The following is a 22,367-nucleotide window of genomic DNA, read 5'->3' as shown; positions in this document are numbered from 1 at the left end:
AATGTGCTTGCATAAAGTAATGAATGCAAAGGAGAATGAAAACTAATGAATGAAAATGGTGAAGGGTTGCATTTACATTGTCTGATTTCATACCAAGCAGACACTTTAGTATGAAATACTTGAATCTGGCAAATATGCAGCCTTCTTTGATGTTCTTTGATGGGACGTACCTTTAAATGGAAAAAAATATCACACAAGTCCATTATGAAAAGAAAAAGCTTTAGAAATACCGATTCTAGGTGGCAGATCCTATTTTTAAAGTTTCCAAATAGACTGAGACATGTTTTTAATTTGAACTTCTGTTCTTAATTTCTCAAAAACTAAAGCAGGTACAGTAATTGAAAATAGATGCAACTGTTACTTGATTCTGGAATTTCTGCAGAATTCTCTGGTTAGTTAGTGGAAATAGAAAGAAGTTTTAACTTCTATACACCTGTCAAATATCTTCACCATTGATGTTACACTACTACTGCATTTCAAGCTATCATCATGATCTCATTTTTCAGTGTATTGCGCCTGATTCCTCTTTCTCTTTCACCAATTTACATTGGTGTAACACAGCTGACTTCAACTAGGTTAGTCCACAGTCTCATCAGTGTGAGAGGAGAATTAGGCCCTTTGAATAGTAAGACTGGCATTTGCTTGTCAAGCTCAGTACAATGAAGATAGTCTGTATTTTCATCTGAGGATGTCAAAGTGCAGTACACACATGAATTAAGTCTCACAACACAAGTAAGTAATGATTTATTATGCTTCTCTTACAGATGGGTAATATTAATTTTTAATGAATTAAGCAGCTTTTCCAAGGATACACAGTAAGTCAATGGGTAGATTGCGGAATAAAACCAACAAGCACTATGTCCCAAAGTTTTAGCTATTAGACAACACTCCTGCGGCATTTGTCTCTAATGCTTCATATGAAGCAGGTGTAATTAAAATCCATTTTAAGTCTAAATGGGGAACAAATAGAAGGTATTTGTTAAACACAACAGAGTAGGATAAACACCGTACAGTATTCACTTTGAATGCTTATTAACAGAAGGGCTAAAAGGGAACATTTTCTTACCATGTGCAGGGCTAGCAAATGAAGGTTAAAAAACCAAAGCAGTGGTTGATGAAAATGATGCAACTGCAGTTCAACATGCCAAGGTACAAGCAGGCAGGGAGCCTGCAGCCTTGGAAGAGCTATGATTCATTTCCAGAGTTGCTTGTTGAGTCTAAAATTGTAACCACAGTTTGTGAATGTACCCGCCCTTCAAAATGGTTGTCTCCTCTAGAACATGAGAAAGGGATTGCTAGCAGCTGAACACTGTCCCTGTTGCCCAGACTATTTATTGTGTTAACTATTTTCTGTGTTCTACTGTGGATGAGGAAAATGAATTGGAACAAGGCCCAATATTTACCACTGGAAATTTCCCTGTTCCCACGAAAGTCTAATTTTAAAGGGACTTGAGATAATAGTGGGAGATTGGAAAACAAAACAGCATGTCTTAAGGTATTTTCAAATATGACTAACAGAGAGTATATGAGAAATTCAGCACTTTAACAGATGGATTGGGGATGGCACATATCATGCATTTGGATCTCCCAAAGCAGCAGGAGCACACTTCCAGTTGCAGAACTGTGTGTGCTACAAGAAGGGTACAAGAAAATTAACACACACACGAAAAAAGAATGATCAATATGGGGAGATAAAGAATTACATTTTACCCCTTAAAAATTAAATTTTGGAGTCCACTCTTCTGCAAATCTCTATTGAACTCCATGGGAGATTTCCCTGAGAAACAACTAAAGAAGATATTGGCATATAAAATTTAACTCCCGATGTCAGGAATGGAAAAGATCTATTAGATAATCTAGTTCATCCCTCTGCCTGTGCAGAATTGTTTCTTTCCATATTTTTACTAGTTTTAAATACTAGTTTTAAATATCTCAGTTGCTTGGGCCTGAAATATTTTCTTAGAGGCCATTTACTCAATAGTTTATTCAGCAGCAGACTATTGAACTACCACTGTATAAAAAGTCAAACCTGTTAAAGTTCTGTCTGTTAGCTTTTGTAGACATCACTCTTTAATTGCAATACACTGGGATGTAAAAGAAAGCAGAAGATAGCCCAATGTATCTTCTTGATTGTACACCATGGGCCAAATTCAGAGGTGTCATAAATGGGCAGGACTCAGCAACAACCTAGTGTCTGAATGTAAATTTATGTGTGTTACTACTGTAAGAAATTGGAGAGAAAGGAGAACATTGTAGTATAAAAAGTAGCCAGGATGTAGGAGGGTGGGAAGCTTCTTTTCTCTTTTGTGCACCTTTTTCCTGTTCCAACCCCACTCTTCTGCGTGTATTAATGCCACCTACATATACTCACACCAATGTACTGAGAGGTAACTTATACCACCATTTAAGTATCTTCTGAATGTATCAGTCGGAAAGAGGTATTTGAGGAGAAACAATTCTGACTAAATTGAAGAGCAATGTTTACAATTATTTTGATTCTACAAATAAATGATTATTTATTATATAGGAAACTGCTCCCGAGAAAATGTCTCAAATGCAATCCCCTGAAACATTTAAAACTACACAAATGATGTTTAATTTAAATGTTTTACTGAGTGTTGCCCAGTGAAACGTGAAGACAGCCGGTGTTAAAGTCCAGTCAGGCATACAAGACCAGTTTTTGTTTGCATTACTTGTACAAGATGAATATAACAGGAAAACATATATGAATAAGTGGAGTAGGATTTGACTCTTTGTGTAGTCCATCATTACTTCCTGCCTACCTCAGGTCCACCTCATGGACAAACTATATACTTAGTGCATAACACTCTTGCTAAATATGTCATAGTTTCTGAATCATTGCTTTATGGAAAAGTCCTACAGAATTTAATAGAAAGTGATGCTTTTCCATAGGTTTTTTGGACCATCCTATAGAATTTAATAGAAAATTTTATCCCTGTTAGACATGCCTACAGAATGATTTAAATTAAACCCTGTATTAAATTTAGCATTTTATACTAAGTTCAATTGGTTTCCAGCACAAGATCCTTTTACTTTAATCCCTATTAAATTGTTGTTCTTTTTCCATGAGGAACATATGCTTTGGATGTTTTGAAAATTAACCTAGAGCACTCAGTATCTCGGTAGAATAAAATATACATAACATAAAACTAAAAGGGGTTTTAATGGGATTTTGAAAGCACCAAAACTTCAGTATTAAAATGTAACTATACTCAGTGTTTTGGCATCCATGTTGTTATCATTTATGCAGCCCTTCAAAGAATAAGAATCATCTGTGATAATGCCGTGAGCCAGAAAACACAACCCCAATCTCAAGAGTAAAGTTTTTAAGACCCATATGTATTTATTTCATTCAGAGTTTTCTGAATGAACACTGTACGTTGCAAGCTCTTTCAAGCACATCTATCATAGCTCAACCATTGGTATGTATAGCAGCACTAATACTCTGTAAAGCTGCAAAGGATAGAAATTAAACTACTTATTCTTGAAGTGGATGTGGCGATATTAAAAAGGAAGAGAGAATGACTTAAATGAAAAGCATTTTTACTGTCTAAAAGCATCTAATGTTTCAAGTGTTGGATGCAGAAATGCTATATCTTACACTACCAAAAGGAACTTGATAGGAATGTATTTCTTATGTTCAATTTATATCTGATATCTTGAGGCCTAACAATGAAAACCTTAACATCCCAAAAGCAAACAAACAAACAAACAAAAAACCTCACAGCAACTCATAACGGTCCAGTTTATAGGGCACTTGTTACAACAGCAAGACTGGGACATTCTGTGTTAGGTTGGATTGGTTAGCAGCTGAAAATTGCTGTTGCCATTATAAATTACTGCCAGATGCAGTGTGTGGGAAGAGGTGGAGCGGTGAGGGAAGATACATCTGAGTGGGGGGGGGATGTTTATGTTAATGACTATTTTAATAACAAAACCCTGAAATACTATATGCCTAATACTGTAAATATACACTCATATTTGGTGGCCTGGATCCTATCTGAGGGATGGGGAAAGTGATGAAAAAATTCTAAAAACAGTTAAAAAAATTCTTGCAACTTTTCTCTCTTCTCTCTCCCCCATCCATACCTCAGCCCCCCACCAGTGACCTCTATTCCAACTCTCTCCCTCCTTAAGAAGGCTCCTTTCTACATCCTGGCACCAACTTTACTCTGTGGACATTTGGGATCCAGATTTTCCAATCATAATATAACAATACAAGTGTGTCATTTCCAGTGATCAGAGAGAGAGAGAGAGGCAGGCAGGCAAGCAGAATGTTCTACAGCTTATCCTCGTCTCTGAAACTAAGCTCAGTTTCAAATTCAAATATAGCAATAACTGGGAAATAATACAAGACAAAGGCAATGATCAGGGCCATTCTTTAGGTCCCACACATACAAGCGCTGTAGGTTCTTCTGATTCATCAAACAGGGTCAGAATTGGAGGGGCACAACTGCCACTGAATATTATCCTTTAAAAATCAGAGTGCATCCAACTCAAATTTTAAGGCCGGGGGGCTTGATTCCACTACAGCATTAGCTGGAATTATCTAAAATTAGCCTCACTCTAGTGAGAGCAATCACACTACACAAACAACGCTCAAGCCGCTCAGAGAGATGGTAGTAACAGTTTGGAGTAGCTGAGCCCCTACTGAATTAGCAGATCCTGCATCAGCAGCACTGGAGCTTGAACCCACCCCCCCTGACAGGCCAGCTAGCTTGAGTTTAAAGTGTCACTTAACTGGAGCTATTTGTGTGTGCACAGGAGTTGGGTTAGGAGTAACATTTGTGTTACACCTTGAGCTAAAACTGCAGGGAAGGAAAGCTCTAGATCTCAAATGCAAAGGACTAGAATATTTTCTTGGTACCCTCTGACTCTTAATGCATCTCTCTCTCTCACTCACACATACATACACACATACACATTTGGAATTAAAATGTATGCAGCTCCCCCAGTAGAATCTTGTGACTTCCATCCAATGGCCAAATATAAGTAGAAGTAATAATACACTAAATCTCTCATCCTATGTGTGATTCACTGTGTAATAACTGCCATTAAAAAATCAAAATTTGCCAAGTGTTACCAAACAGTACTATCAGAGTTACTGCATATATTCCCTATTCTAAATATAGTAGGAAAATGTGGTATCTCATATGCCGGTCAGTGAGAATGGTTGGCAAAATATGATCTTTTAATGGCAGTTACTGTATATTATATGCACAATATCTTGGGCAAAAGCAAAAAAGGGTAATTGTGGTTCAAAAGTAATAGCTCTTCGGAGTGATTTAAAGGGACTTCCCTCTCATCCATTGAACCAGTAGGAGTTGTGCTAAAATATTCTCAGATGGAAGTTGTACCAACATACATTTCAGGGGAAATTGGTAGCTTAACACATACTTCGGAGAACCCATTGCATCGATTGTTTGTTGTGGTCAGACATAGTAAATATAAAGATGGAATGCAATAGAGTAATATTAATTAGCTAAGTTATTGGCCTTCATGGAATGGACCAACAGAAAATTGTAAGAAATACACTTGAAATCACAGCTTTCCCATGTGACCTTGTGATCCACAGGCATTCGTATATTGCTCAGTGAATTTATGTGCCTTAGCAGGTATAAATGTTTTCAGAGTCTCACACTCTGCCACTTGTGCCAGAGCAAACATGTTTCCTTCACTGTTTTTTGTTACTGGCAAGTAAGTAGTAACTGAATATTTTCCTGAAGCATTGCAGCTTCTAAAACTTGTGTGTGGCATTTTGATATGACTGCCAGCAACGAGCCTGTCATCATTGGAATGAGCTAGTGCCAAAGAGTGTTAATGCACTAGCCTGCAACAGTGTGCCCAGTGCTACACTCCAGCTGCCATGCTAATAGTTCACGTCTCCTATCCATATGGAATCACTGGTCACAGTGATCATTCATCATATCCATGATTTCACCAGGAATCAAAAGATCCTCTGTCTTGCTTCTCTGCTTCTGTTTCATCTCACCATGACTAAAGAAGCTAAGGTGTGTACATCATAACCTAGAAACGATCCTTAATAAATGGCCTGTCATCCATGTCTCTCAATAGTGAACAAAGGAGAGAAAGTATGTGTGCCTGGCCTGGTGTTTCCTCATAAATTTCATTTATCTGAAGTGTTCGCGTAGGATATTTAGAAAGAATATATTCCAGCACTGGCATACTGAGCTTCTTATAATATTATAATTACTTATAAAACTGCAGCAGTTTAATAAGATTTTGCTTTGATAATGGCTTCACTAACTAGTTTCTCTGGTAAACAAGGACTCAGAATAGCAGCTATTCAGGAATGTACTTGTACTTCCAGTGTGATTTATAAGGAAATAATAAACATTATGCAACCTTTTGAATCTGAGCTGGGTAAATACCTCAAAATATTTTCAGCTACTTAAAAAAAACCAACCCAACAACATAAATTCACTTGGGCTGTGTTCACTCCCCATTTGTGTTTGCTCCCTGATAATATTCTAGCAAGTGAGTTTACTGGCTGGGAATGTTAACAGAAACAGCAAATTTTAAGAAGATTTTGGAAAATGTTTGCATTGTTGTAATAGCCTTGTCAGTCGCAGGATATGAGAGAGAGAAGGTGGGTGAGGTAAAATCTTTTATTGGACCATCCTCTGGTGGTGAGAGAGAGAAACTTTTGAGCTTACACAGAGCTCTTCTTCAGGTATTATTGGAGAATATTTCCAGAGAATGAATTTTGAATTTAGAAAGGCAACTATTTGACAAGAAATGTGAATATAATGGTATGTCTACACTGCAGTCAGAGGTGTGACCACAGCACCTCTAGATCTAACTAGCTTTGATCTAACTAGCTTGAATAACAACAGTGAAGCCACTGCAGCACTGCCCAGGACTCTAGATTTGTGTTCACATGCCTAGTCCATGCTACCACTTGTTCTGTCTTGGTTTCACTGCTGTTATTATTTGAGCTAACTAGATCAAAACAAGTTAGCAAAAGTCACACCTCTGATTGCAGTGGAGACATACCATACGAGTATGGTTTATATATTTGGAGCTAAGCCACTGCAAACAAGGAACTGAAAAAATGCCCTGTTACCTAAGCGTCCACTAATCAAGACTTCTAAAGTTTGGAATAATAAATACAAATAATTAACTACTCATGAATGATCTACAGACCAAAATTTATGTAGAGAAAATATTCTTGCTGAAGAAAAAATAGAATGTCCAGGGCCCTATTTTGCCCTGTTTTATTGGTAATTGGGTTCAAAGTTTCATTGTGAATTCAGCTTCTGAGCCACAAATACCTTAAGAAGCAAGTTTATAACAGCAGCACTAATAGATCTTTAAAAGTGAATTGGAAAACATTTCATTTTTTTAATTTTAAATAATCTTCTCTGGCTTTCAAATCACTAACAAAAATATAGCTATATAAGTACAATAAAAGTATTTAAATAATGATATCTTTAAAAGAAATATCTGAACTTAATTATCCTCCTTAAATTCTTGCAAAGATTCAAGTTCAGAGTTCTGTGGGCCTCATACAGCAGCTGAAGATATTACAAACACCTAACAAAAACACAAATTCTTGAACCCAAATTTGGATGGATATAATAGTGATGCTAGGTCATTTATTCTGGGGAAAGAATAGGGTGGATTAGAATTTATTTTTAGAAAAAAGATCATAAGTAATACATCTAGGCACAGATTAAAGTCTCAAATACGTGGCACATATCACTAGATGCTTGTAAAAAAAGTTACTGCACTTTCAGACCTGGCCCTGAGTATTCTATTAATGTAACTCTACGTTTGCTTCAGTTTTTGGTACTGGTGTGCAAAAATCCATATGCAATTACCTCCCTGTATTTGATGATGCAGTTCCTATGACTTCATGTGCAAATTGATTACTAAATGTTTATTAAGCCATTTGTGCATGCAATCACAGTAACTGCAGATACTTACATGTAGAAACAGGCCTTCTCTTTGAAAAGTTTGACCTCTTACTACAGGGTTCATTTTTCTGATGCATCATGTTTCAGCCTTCTTCTTGGATGTAGATGATATTCTTTCTGTTAGGAGTCACCATGGAGCTATTATGGAGCCTTGTTATTTTCTATGATAAAAATTACATGAAAAATACAAAAAAGTTCTTGTGCCAATTTTGGAGTCCAAATTTGATCACTGAAGCATGTCACAGTGGAATTTCAATGTACAAATGCAGAAAAATAAGGAATTTCTATCAAAATCTCATATGTGTGTGTATGTGTAAGCTTGTTTGGGGACCATGAACATGTGTATATGTGCATGCATGTTTGTAAACCGTATGTAAAGTAGTATAAAATTATTTATAATTAACTTACGTGCATAATGTTCAATATCATCCTTATAAATAAGAGGGATTCTCTATTTTACATAATACTACTCTATACTTTGCAAGCTTTGGGTTACTAGATATTTTTGTGGAAGCCACAAAATGAAATGAAATCTTCAAGGGATTGAATTTGTGACACTTTATCAGCTACACAATAATTCTTTGTGTTCCACATGATGCTTGGTGTTTTATAATTTGAGTTATCTTAATACCTGTGAAATAGTGAATGCAATTAAGAAAGAGCTTCATTATTAAAAATGAGGCAAAAATAGATCTAAAGGGACAGATTATTTGCTTTACCGAGATTACACCAGGCAAAACAGTTCTGTTGGAAAGGGTTACACCTCCTCAGTTTTCTGTCCAGTTCCCAGTCAGAGGTCTGTACAAGATTGAACAAGTTGAATCTCTTCTAACTTTTACCCATTGGCAACAAAGCAAAGGGATTATCTGCTAGTTAAACAACACAGGACATCTCTCACTACCCCCAGCATGACTCTGTGCTGGGGACCATGTGTGGGGAAGGAAGGTGGCATAGTAGTGTTACAGAGGGAGAAGAATGAAACAGAGTATCTGCCCTTAAAGCTGTATAGACTGGTGAATTGTGCTGTGGACAAGGCACTGCAGGTACAGCCTCAGCAGCATCCATTCAATGGCGAAGAGAAACAATTGTGAGATCCCAGACTCAGCAAATTTAGTAAATGTCCACATGTTTGTCAAATGGCTGCTTCAGGACATGAAACATATCAACATTATCCCAATTACAGATTCCTGCTTTGCGCCTCTACCCAAATGAGGTCTTATGTGTACACAGTTTTGTTTTTTTTATTTTCTTTTTCATATAAATTTCATGCTTGAGAAAGATGCTAGCCTGATAGCCCTGAAGAGTGTAGTCCTCAATGTGTGGACTGCTTGAATTTGCACAAGTCCAGCCTTGTCCTACAAATAATTACTCATATGACTACTCCTCACTAACAGAAAAAATACCGTTGCCCTAAGAAAGCAAACTCACGTGAGTAAGGACTACTTACATGACCCAGGATTTTCAGAATTGTGCAGCTACCAATCCAAAATATATACTAATATCTATCGAGAAGTAAAACTGTATCACTGAGAGATAAGATAATACCAATCAGACCACATTATTAATTAAAACTAGAGACAAAAAGAACAATAAATAAATAAATTATTCACCCACTTGATTCAGTATTTTAAAAGATAGTAACTTTAGGAAAAAAGCTGCATGCATTTTTAAAAACGTATTTGTATAAACACACACATCTCTACACTTTCTTCTTCTGGGTAGTGAGAGGGTAAAATTCTCTATTTGTGTAAATGAGCAGGACTCCACTGACGTCAATGAAACTGCACCCATTTACACCATCGGATACTTTGACCTGTGGTTTGTATATATGAAAGCAAAGTTACATGAAATTCACTGTGCATATACAGAATAGCCACAAACCCATTGTGCACTGCAGAGAGTGGCTAAACTGATCAAACTACATCAATATTTAATACATGGACTACTGTTCAGTTAGTCTTCTCAACATTGATGCTGGGCAAGTCTGATTTCATACAGAGTATTGTTTTGACTCTTCCACAGCTCCTCCTCTTCCAATTTAAAGATCTGACTTTGCACATCGCAGGGTGGTGGTGGTGATTTTTTTTTCCCATATTTTGGTATTGGATGACTGCCCTATTTCATGATAAAAGTGGAATTCTCTTCTGTCTGCAGGGCAGTCCCCAGGGATCAAAGTATGAAACCCAAATTTAAATAAAATCATATCCTGTTTGCAAACATCATATTCCCTTTGCTAGTCACTAATCTGGACCCATAAACCCTAGCACAGCTTGAGAGCCCATTCCTCATCTAAACAAATGCCATAAGCCTCTTTATACTTTTACAGCCATGTCAGAAAATAATATTGACTGCCAATAGTGATGTGATCAGAGCTGCCTTCTCTGAGCCATAAAAGAAGTGGTCTGTTATCAATTTCTCTAAATGTATCAAGGGAACTTTGGGTTGATTCAGTTCCAAGTTATAAATGACAACTCAAAAGCCGCAGAAGCTTTTGAAGCTTGGAGCCGATGATGACATTATCATAAAAGCCTGCTCTTCCTTACTTTGTGGTTTTTTGCCTATCAACTGGACAAAAAATATGGCTGAGAAATGATTTCAAGATTTCTTCACACAGCAGCAAGTCATATGGGCAGGAAAACAGTCACTATGTTTTAGTGACGTACTGGAAAAAAAAAGATTTAACTTACCCACGTTAAAATTAGTTTCTGCTTCCCATAATTATCAATTTCATAACACAATTCATAGGGAGGTGTTGTAATAAATCAATCGCAGCTCAGGAGACATCATGTAATGGTCGATCAAATCTCGGATGGTGATATCCATGCAAAAAAACTGTGGAACTCTTTGATAATTATCAGAGCCACAAGATAATTTGCATTTAGAATCCTCTTTTGGCCATCTCACCTGCACTTCACTTATTTTTCCTGGGATACTTCTGACATCCTAAACCTCTGAACAACTTCAGGGAGTCAGCATTTATTATTAAAACCACTGGCCTTAAAATAGTCTTTTTCTTTCTCCAACATGTGCAATTTCTCCCCAAAATTACAACAGCATGAGGTATGGAATTGATAATACTCAGTCCTGGAACAATATAAAGTCCAAAAACTTGCATCTCTGAAGAAAAAAATTAGGAGCACCACTGGAAAGGGGAGATTCCCAGCCATTCAACAGTTTCAAACTGCTAGTCCTGGAAGGTCCTGAGACATAAAACCTTAAAAATTGAAATACTTGTGTGAAAAAACCTATTTCAGGCAAATTTTAAGAGGTTAGAATTCATCATCATTTCTCACTCCCTGTGAGACCTGTACAGTTCAGCTCGCAGTATAAGGCAGCCTGACTTTGTAGGAAGAGGAACAGATTTATTTCTAATACAGTTTCTTATAAAAGTCTATAAATAGCTTTAAAATATTTTGTTTCTGCAAAATATTTGGCACATACGGAGTCCAATTCACCAGTGACCTGTAGTTTGATCGTTTTCACTACAGGAAAGTGAGGGCAAAGTAGATATAAAATGCTTACAAAAGGTAGCATTTTACACCTATTTTGCTTCTGTACAAAAGATGCAGGGGAAAGCTGAATCACAGGAAATATGGGCTTCAGTATTTAGACTGGCCTCTATTTTGATTATAAGATCTTTGGGACAGGTAGGGTGACCAGACAGCAAATGTGAAAAATCAGGACAGGGGGTGGGGGAATAATAGGAGCTTATATAAGAAATAGACCCAAAAATTGGGACTGTTCCTATAAAACCGGGACATCTGGTTACCTTGGTGACAGGGGCTGTCTCTTACTATATCTATACGTGGCACAAAGGGTCCCTGATCTTGGTTACGATCTCTAGGTGTTGTAATAATACACATAAGAATTTGACAGGACAATGTGTCATGAAGGTTGTACTAGCCCTCATTTGGGACCAAATAATCCAGGCCATCCCAAACTGCTACTTCTAGCTTTAGTCCTATCTATATGCATTAGCTCTTTGAGTCACTCTTCACCATTCAAGTCTATCTTGAAGCAGTTCCTTGGAAAGTCTGCAGCTAATCATATCCTTTTGCATGACATCCATCCATCTAGGTTTGAGTCTTCCACTCCTTCTCTTACCCTCCACTTTTAAATTTAACCCTTTTTCCTACATATTCTTCCAATCTTCTTTTCACACATCCAAACCATCTAAACCAGGATTCTCTCAGCTTTTCTACCATCTTCACATTGCCTCTCTAATCCATTCATTCCATGGTCCATCCTTGTAACTCCAAGCCTCCATCTTAACATCTCCATTTCTACTGTATTTAAGACCTGCTCCTGTTTCTTCCTCAGTGACCAGCATTCAGAGCCATACAAAAGTGAAGACCTAATTACCATCTTGTAGATCTTAATTTTTAATGAGATAATTCTCCTATTGCAGATCATTCCCTCAATTCTCTCCATTTAGTCCATGTCTTTCCTGTTCTGCTTATGAATTCATCTCTGAGTTCATCATTATCCCATACTTTCAAACCTACATACTTAAACACCTGTACTGTAGTAGTAGCTGACCCCCCAGATTTATAGTATTCTTTGTCTTCCTGAAAGTTATCATCGAATCTACAGACCACAAACTCTGTTTTATTTCTGCTAATTTTCATGCCATTTCTTTCAGGTACACACCCTCATCTCGCTAAATTTTCTTCCACTTCCTTTTTGCTGTCCCACATAGCACAGCATTGTCTGGAAAGAGCATGTGCCAGGGTGCCACTCTCTGGATGTTTTCTGCTAGTGCACTGTGAACAAAAAGTACTGAGCACTGAGGTACTCCAGTTCTTACTAGAAACTGTTTAGTTTCTCCACATGGCTTTCTAACTGTGGTAACAGCACTCTGATGCATGTCCTGGATGAGTCTGGTATAGGCTATGTGTACATTTATGGCAGCATGTAGTGTACCGGCACTACACGTGTAGTTACATGCCATTGCAAAAGGCAGGCTGCATCAACACTTGCCACTGTGGTGTGTCACATGTCAGCTGCAAGTCATAATGAACTACTCTGGCAGAGGGAGACAGTCTGGGAAGCAGTGGGGAAAGGTTCTGGCAGTGGAGAGCCTTTCCCTGCTTCCTCTCCCCACCAGTGCCTTTCCCCACTGCCAGAGCCTTTCACTGTGGTGGGGAAAGGTTCCAGCAGACAGGAGGCAGTGGGACATTACACTGTTAAAAATAGCTGTGGTGACACAAAAGACACTGCTTAAGTGTGCAAAGAACCTATGTAGGGTACATACCCTAGGCATTCAGTTGTGTAGGGCACTTTATTCCCCTGGTCTCACCTAAGCATGCCAAGCTATTTATACCATGCTAGCTGGACATTAAGTGTTTGTATTCTACATGCTGCCATAAATTTAGACATCCTTACAGTCTTCCGGTATTTGTTCCAGTCTTATAAGCCACCAGATGACTTCTCTGTGAATGCGGTCATAAGCCTTCTGAAGACTGATAAATACTACATACAGGGATTTCCTCTTTTCTCTATGTGTTTCCACAAGCAATCTCAATGCAAAGATAGCAACCATTGTTGACTTGCCTGGCATGAATCCAAATTAATTGTTACTGACCTTTCCTTCTGTTTGTGGTCTCTTATCAATAACTTTCTTCCAGATCTTCATTGTGTGGCTCATGAGTTTAATGCCAATGTGGTTACCACAGTCTTGTACATCTCCTTTTCTCTTTAATACTGGTACTAATGTGCTCTTTCTCCAGGCATCAGGCATCGTCTCAATCCTCATGATACAATTAAACAGTTATGTCAATATTTCGTGTCAGTTGCTTCCATACTCTGCTGTATGCTACCAGGGCTGAGATTTTTCTTATTTTTCATGTGGCTCAATGCTTTTATAACTTTTCTTTGAGGTCTGGTGCCACCAGACCTTAGTTTTGTTTTATCATAGGACATAGTTCTATTGGTTTCTCTCCATTCATTAGCTTTTCAAAGTACTTTCTCCACTGTTCTTTAATCTGGTTCTCGTTGATTAATTATATCTACTTTTATCTTTAATTACTTTGATCTCACTACTGTCTTTAGTTCACTTACCACAGGTTTTTGCCAATCAATATATTTATTTCTCACCTTCCTTCATGTCAAAATTGGCATTTAAACCTTCCATGGCTTTAGCCTTAGCAGCTGCTATCTCTTTCTTTGCCCCCCCCCCACCTTTTTGGGGGGGCTTTTTTATACTTCTGAAAATCCTGCTGTTGGAGCACTGATTGCCAAAGTTTAAAACACTTTTTTTTTTCCTTCTCAGCCTCTTGAACTTTCTCATTCTGCCACCAGATCTCACTGGGGACAAAGGCTCTTGCTTCTATTCACCAAGGGGCTCTGTGCACATTCTTGAATTTTGCTTGCAACATGAATCTACCATTGATTCACATTTTCTCTTAAGCCTTCTAAAAAGATCTTCTCCAACACTTCCTGCTAACTTTGTTAAGCGTACACCACTTGGTGTTCTGTATTGCTTTGGATTGTTTTCTTCTAATGTATTATATGTATCCATAGTCAAGAACTAGCATTCTATGTTAGCTGCAATGCTTTCTCCTAGGATGACTTTACAGTTTTTGATGGCCATCCCAAACTCACATTGACAAAAACTTTACATCACAACAAATCATCATATATTCCCTATATTTTAATGCAAGAGGAGTTGATAAACTTGATAAGTATCAAGACAACTTGATAATTTTCTATAATTCACTAACTATAATAACCCAATCATAGAATTAATAATCAAACCAGCACAAAAACAATATTTAACATAATAGAGCTGGCCGCTAAGGCCTCAATCCTACAAAAATGAGGCACCTGCTTAATTTTAAGCATGTGCACAATTCTTTGCAAGACTGGGACTTAAATTCCAAAAATACTACAAGGGGAGGTCAAAAAAATTGCATCTTATCATTTTCTCCCCAGTGCAAGGAACTATGCTTAAAAATAGGTTATCCATATTATTATATTAGCATAGAAAGGAAAATCACATAAAAACTGCCAAGCACCCTGTGCATACTACTACTACTAATAATAATAATAGAAAGAAAGGAAAAAATACCTTCTTTGAATAACAACACTGTGTATAATATACTTAGAATGAGCAAACTTTCTCTGAGCTAGACTCTCAGCTTATGTCAATGGACTTCAATAGAGCCATTCCAATTGACACCAGCTGACAATCTGGCACTAGATATTTCCATTTGCAAGTCATTTCTGATTATTTATCAATGCCTCAAACACAGAACAGAGAACTCCACACTGACGCAGAACTTCTTAAAGAAGGGGAGTCTTTCATATATTCTTTCCCACTATATTCTCTACTACAGGATACAGACTTGAATTTCATTTTCACACAAGTAAACAAAAGAAAACAAAGATCTGCTCACGAACAAATGAGAAAACTGCATTCAAACTCATCCCATCATTTATCCCATCACATAAAACATTCAGACAAGAAGTATGCTGGGTTTACTGCATTATGCAATACTATCCCCCTTATCCCAAAAGCTTTCAAAAAAAAAAGTGGCCCTTCACTACTTCCACTCTTATAATAGAAAGAGCTCATTTTAACTAAGAGACAACTAAATTCAGCCAAAAAAAAGGTCTCCTAAACTGACCATTTACTTTGGAAAAGGTCATAACGTCCTCCCTCCCTCTCTAAAAAGAATCCCTAACCAAACACGAAAATAAAATAAAAAGAGGCAAACTAACTACCGGTACACTAAATAGAGTGTAATACAACAACATATATTTCTGCTTATATGCTTCTTTATCAGAAATGACTCAAATGAGTTTGACAAAGTGCAGGTTCCTCTACATATCTGAAAGAAGAAAGGTTGGCTGAGTATTTCCTGACCTGTGTTAGCGGTAGACTTAGTGCAGAACAGCAAACATACCTCTTATTTCTAGAAGCACTGTAAAGCCACATTGCACACATCAGTCAATATCTTGATGACTTAATTCTCAGAAGTAAGATTTTCCAAAATTTCACCAAACAAACAAAATGTTTTCCAAAACATTGAGAGCACATGGCAACCTTTAGTAGTTTCCCATGCTCTTGAGCAATCCTAGGTATCAGGTACCTCTTATTAACTACTTTTTGCTCATAAATGCAGACAACATCTCCTGAACTTGTTCCTCATTTCGTGCTCATTCCTTTTTCAAACAAAATCCCCAATAATTATAATGACAGTTTTGCCTCAGTAGGACCTGATTTGGCCATGTGTACACACACACACACACACACACACACACACACACACACACACACACACACACACACACACACACACACACACACACACACACAACCTGAATATATAGAGAATGTCATTACCATTAGTCACTAGGCTTAAAATACTGGACCTGATCCTCGGCTAATATAGCCACAAAGATTTACATCCTCTGAGAGTCTGTTCTTTAATTCCATTAATGAAATCTTTAGAAATTACCAAATAACAACAACAATTATAAAGTAAAATTGATTTTTTGTTAAAGCCCTGTAGCCTGTATATGCTTTTTGTCAAGTTCATGCTTCATGATAATATCTCATAATAAGAAAAACCCACAGCAAAGATTCTAGTGGTATGGAAATTATCCTATGTGGGGGACAAAAGCATATAAAATGAGTTGGCAAGCTTCAGCAGAGAAAAAGCAAATTTGTAGTATTTCAATGGAAGTTGGCCTCTAGCTCCAATTGCACTCTAGAGACTGTGGTTTCACTCCTGAAGACAAAAACAGTGAAAGGGAGCTAGAACAAATGTGCAACACTCAGCCAGCATATCAATGGCCAATAATCTAAGCATTGCACCTTAATTTTACTGACAGTGATTGTTTACAGTTGCATTTAGACCACAGAACATAGGGTAGCTAAAGGAATCACCAGTGAAAAACATTGTAGATGGAAAATCATTTCTAACTGTTACGACCTTCAATAGTAAATAGCAGGAGAATGTTAACAAATGTTGATAGAACTCTCTTCTGTGAGGATTTTTTTTTTAATTTTGATTCTTTTCCTAATATTGGAACAGTTTCTCCTAGAAATCTGGACCCACTGGCTCAAAATGTAGCAGAATAAATAGTTTCCATAAGTTGGTATTAAAAAGGTTGGTCAAAAATTCTATTTAATGTTTTATTAACAAAAATTATGCCCTGACAGCTAGTAAACAATGCCCATTATGCAAAGTGCTATTTGTGTGTACTTTATTTTTTTCCTTCTTGTGGAACATAGTGCTGCATTAACTAATGAGTACTCTTTATCAGGCTTTCGCTATATCCAAGAACAGTTTACTACAATACAGCCCCTCTAATGATCATATTAGTTTTCTCAAAAACCCACGCACAAAAGAAAATATGTACACGGACAGACAAGTAACATACCTCCTATTAGGACAAAAATATTGCCCCGTGATACTGCACTCTAAGATTATGAATATATTGCAATGCACAGTATCTAGAAAAAAATCAGTATGGCACTAAGACAAAAGCTGCATTTTTATTTTCTGTCATTGTATATTAGCTCCACAAGTGTAGGACCTGCTGAATAAGAGCCTGAAGATGACAAATTACTTTAAAAATCAAATTATGTTGTACAGATTACATTGGGATAGCCTCTACTTACCCCAAGTCCCCCACAAGGCAACAAGGAAAAGATTTTTTGAGACACGCTGCCTATATGTTAAAGAGAAAAGACAACAATAAGCATAAAACTGGAAAAATAATCTTCATTAATTCAATCCTAACGTATTAATCTCTCTCAATAATTAGTCAACTAAAATATTGTTTGCAGTGTTGCTGTAGCCATATTGGCCCCAGGTTATGAGACAAAGTGGGTGAGGTAATATCTTTTATTGGACCAATTTCTCTTGGTGAAAGAGACAAGCTTTCAAGCTTCTCAGAGCTCTTTTTCAGGTCTTCCTGCAGAAGAAATCTGTGGAGCTGGAAAGCTGTCTTCTTCACCAACAGAAGTTAAACAAAAATACTATAACTTTAGAATAACACTGTGATTAGTACTAAAAAGATCAAAATCAGTCTTTGGATTTTGGTGTTAAATTTTGAAACACTAATAAATCTGTTAAACTGGTTAGGCTGGGATTTCCAAAAAATGGGGGTTAGGCATGAAACCTCACTGAAAATCAATGTGAATGCTGGTACTCTTAATGGTCCAGACAATTACAGTATGAGCTCTTTTAATGTGTAATTATATGAGTATTTAATAGCTTATAATTAACATAGATAACTGTATATTTCAGCAGTAATATATGAATTGATAGCATTACTATACCAAATGGAATTTAGACAAAGAACATACAGATTACACAGTCTAATTTATTACTTCCCTTAATTTACACAATATGATGACTCAATATATCCTGAAGTTGTTACTTACTTTTAAGTCAATCCTATATTCAGTTTTTACTGCCTCTGAACTTAGAGGTTAAATTACGTAGGAATCTTAAGATTTGACCCATTCACTATTGGAGTATGTAATTTGGCTCTAGGAAAATCTTTCCAGGACAGTTGTGGAAGAGAACATAAATTTCCCCCAATGTACCACCGAACTAGTTTTGTAACTTCAACACAGAGGAAATGCTATATGGTGGATCAATTCAAGCTGCCTAGAAAGTAGCAATCCATTGCTGAGGAAGAGGCAAAGGCTAGAGTTGCTTGTGTTTAACTAGTATAAATGAAGTGTATAATGAAGATTATAAACTACAGTCTTTCAGCACTGAGAGACCAGATTGGAAAATTGGAAGAAAGTGCCTTAGTCTGATAGTAAAATCCAAGACACACTGACTTTGCAGCTATTTTTAATCAGCTGAACAGGGCATATTGATCAATTAACAAAGGGTGAAAATAATACAGGTACAGAGGGACTAAACAAAGCCATCTGCATCAATTTAAGAGCTCCCATGTGGCTATGCAAGGGGACTGCACATGCAGTAGCTGTACAGAATATTCTCTCACAATATGTCATAGAGGGATGATTACCCCAGATATACCAGGGTAGGTAGACGCTCTGGGGCATGCCAGAAAGGAGATATGGAAGGAGGTCATCAGGTCACTTGCAATGCAGATCCAGTGGCTGACGTGGAGGGCATTTTTTCACGTTTTTCTGATGAGATGATGGAAAAGTCTGGGAAAGGGTGCTAAAAAAATACATAATTAAAAATAACAGGTTGGAGGTGCTGTCAGAGTATTACGAGGAGGTGACTAAAGTTTCATATAAGATAAAGGATGACATTTTGAAAACATTGTATAACTAGAATTTTTTTCAATAAATCCAGTGGCTAACTGATGAGAGAGGAAAGATGAATTCCCAGATATCTTAATGCTAGATGCATATAGGAATTGTCACAAAAAGAGAGCAGATGGTGAAGCAAGATGTAGAAATCCATCAACAGACAGTATTCAACACTGAAATATCGACACAGGGGAAAATATGTACAAAGACTTTTCAACACATCAAGAAATTTACCAGAAACACTCATTCCCTATTGCACAATTGTCAGAGAAGCAGATAGCAAAGTGATAACAGAACAGGAAAAACATCAAGATCTCTTTGAAAGAACAGTATGAAAAGGTTTTGCTAAGAGGGAGTCGGACCGTCACCTAATGATCCTCACATCAATGAAAGAGCCTCCAGCTTTATTGACAAAACAAAAAGACAAAAAAAAAAAAGAAAAAAAACCCAAAACCAGCAGTAAAAATTTTCAAAATGAGACAATGATATTTGGAAATTATTCAAAAATCCTTAGCAAATGCCTACTGCTTGATTTTTCACAAAATGTATCAAAGGGGAAAAAAAGGATTTGAATATATCAGATAAGGTGGAAGGAGAATGAAAGCTTCACAGTAAGTTCTTCAGTCTTGCATCAGGACATGTTCTGTAAGATTGAGAGCCAAACCTTTGAAGAAAATGACCATCAGCCAAAAATCTGAGGGATATGGTGTTGGAGTGGTCTGCTCTATTAGTCATGGATACAATATAGAGCACAAATAAAGGAATATTAAAATAGGAGACTCACAAAGGTTTCCTTTTCTGATATGTAAGACCACAAAGGAAAGGATTCTCTGGTGAGCTCTCATACAAAGGAAACTGTTTGGGGAAGAGGGTTATGATGCAAAGTTAAGTGCCAGGACAGTAATCCACATGGATACTGCAGTCTGTGTGAGTGATTCACAATGCAGGATTGAGGCTTTGGTGAGCAAAAGAAGAGACAGCAGCAAAACATTACTTTGTGGAAAGATGGACAGTCTAGTAATACTGTATGAAAGCTTGCAGAACACAAGGGAGGTTTGGGGACCTTAACTGTTTTCCAATATCAACCCTCAGACTGAAGAGGGTACTGCTGAGTGAGCACATAGGAATGCCCAAAAATTGTAGCATACTTACATATGCTGTCTAAATATATCTTTTTGTTCGACGTTAAATGAAGTATATAAGCTGACAGCAAATTTTTCACATTTACAAATTTGTGGTAATTGGAAACTTACTTTTTCAGAAACATTTTCATAATGACAGAAGGAGAGAAAAAAATTCACACTGAACTTGCAGGATCTACATGGAAATGACTGATTGTTATGCATTTGTGCTCGTTAAAAGAGGTTTGAAATGGTGTCACATTAGACCGTAATGTAATATGACACATCATCTCCTGTATTAATTTGCATCACATCAAGATGTAATGCAATATGTCATGTTATTTAATACACTGTAGTGAAACGTGAATAATCAAAAGCTTAACTTTTTCATAGTGCAAAGTTACATAATTTCTAAAAGGTTACATAATTTGTAAAATGATCATTTGTAATAACTGAACTCTTAGGCCCTGAGTCAGGAAAAATGTAACCACGTGTATAAATCCATCCCTCTTCAGGAAAGCACTTAAGCACCTGCTTAACTATAAACATGTGCTTAAATCCTATTGATTTATCAGGACATAAGTATGTGGCTAAGCACCTTTTTTGAAGATAGGTGTTTTCCTGAATCAGGGCTTTAATATGTAATTTGTAAAACACACACTTAATTAGCAAGTATTAAATTGCTCATGCTAGATTTACCCCATCTCCTGTAAGTCACTTTTAACACTAGCACCCTAAGCAGTTTCTGTTTTATTTTTAAGTTACAAAGAAAGAATTGGATATTTCTGAATACAAAATAGTTTAATGCAGTATAAATCTGTTGTTTCCACCAGGCCTACTATCTGCGGTGTTCCACTGAAAAGTGCCCACTATGCATGACTGTGTGCATGGTCGGTGAGGGTGGGGAACAAAAGACTGGTTGAATTTGTTAACCACCTTTCCTTTGAGTTACCACATGAAGCCAAATCATGGAGCTAGTCAAAAATATTTCAACAGAACAGTTTTCTGTCCAAAAAATGCAGTTTTTTTGACATTGAAATGCGTTAAGGGAATTTATCAATTTCATGAAATTTGCAATGGAAAATATTTCACATAGACAAATTCAAGTTCCCGACCAGTTGTATCAAATTGTTGTAGTTTTTTTATTTTTGCCATCCCACAGACCTGGCCTAATAAAAATATAAATGCTCACAAAAGATAATTGTGTTTTTCTTTATCTATTCTAGCGCATCACTGCAGAAGCAGTTTATCAGTGTTCCTGAAGAAATTATTAGCATCACCATTTCTATAGCAAAATAAGTGTTCTATTTTAGTGTAGTTGTAGAAATAGTTACTAATGAATCTCTGAAGGAAAAAAAAGCTTCTGGTGAGAAGGGTATGTTATAAATATAAAGCTCCATGTCTTATACTGGGTGAAATAAAAGTAGCTAAGAACTCAAATGTGCATAGTGCAACATTCACTATTATAGGTTTGTCAAAATACATTGCCTTGTGCAATACTTATATGAGATTAGAATCTAACCCTACTGTTCCTAAAATTAAAGTATATGCTCAACACTGACCATGCATCTGAATTCTTGGGGCACATCAGTGCTGATGGCTTGTTTTTATTTTTACATATCCATTAAAAACCATTTAATACTTTAAATATGGTTTTATGTTACTCAAACATACTCTACACTGCATACTGCACAGTTACACAAAGTTCAGTTATCAGCAAAATCTGATGAATGGTATCTATATTCAACCCGGCTGAAATAAAAATTAAAATAAATAAAATGAATGAGAACAGCAGAAGAACAGTTTTGACAAGCAAGTGTATTTTTAACTCTTATTTTCAGATGAAGGACATAAAGAAATAAAAGATCTACTGCATTCCAAACTTCCATAGTTACTGACTTCTGGCGGAAATAACTTAAAGGGTTAATATTAAAATGAAGTAAAAGCAAATGTGGATTAACTTCTATTGTTGTTTTCCAGCCAGTGCATTTTACTAATGTATATTGGCTTCCACTGTAATATTCTCATTTC

At 36.7% G+C, this 22,367-nt stretch overlaps 1 protein-coding gene across 1 annotated transcript in view; it reads right to left on the bottom strand.

Moving 5' to 3' along the window:
- HDAC9 (histone deacetylase 9) overlaps positions 1 to 22,367 on the bottom strand; it is a 684,467-nt gene that overhangs the window by 150,939 nt on the left and 511,161 nt on the right. The window contains 1 exon segment of the mRNA XM_030550719.1: positions 17,593 to 17,642. Coding sequence (XP_030406579.1) covers positions 17,593 to 17,642 — 50 coding nt within the window.

This window comes from Gopherus evgoodei, chromosome 2, assembly GCF_007399415.2.
Source record: "Gopherus evgoodei ecotype Sinaloan lineage chromosome 2, rGopEvg1_v1.p, whole genome shotgun sequence".
Taxonomy (NCBI): domain Eukaryota; kingdom Metazoa; phylum Chordata; order Testudines; family Testudinidae; genus Gopherus; species Gopherus evgoodei.
The sequence above is the reverse complement of the archived record's forward strand: the minus strand, read 5'-3'. Positions and strand labels throughout refer to the sequence as shown.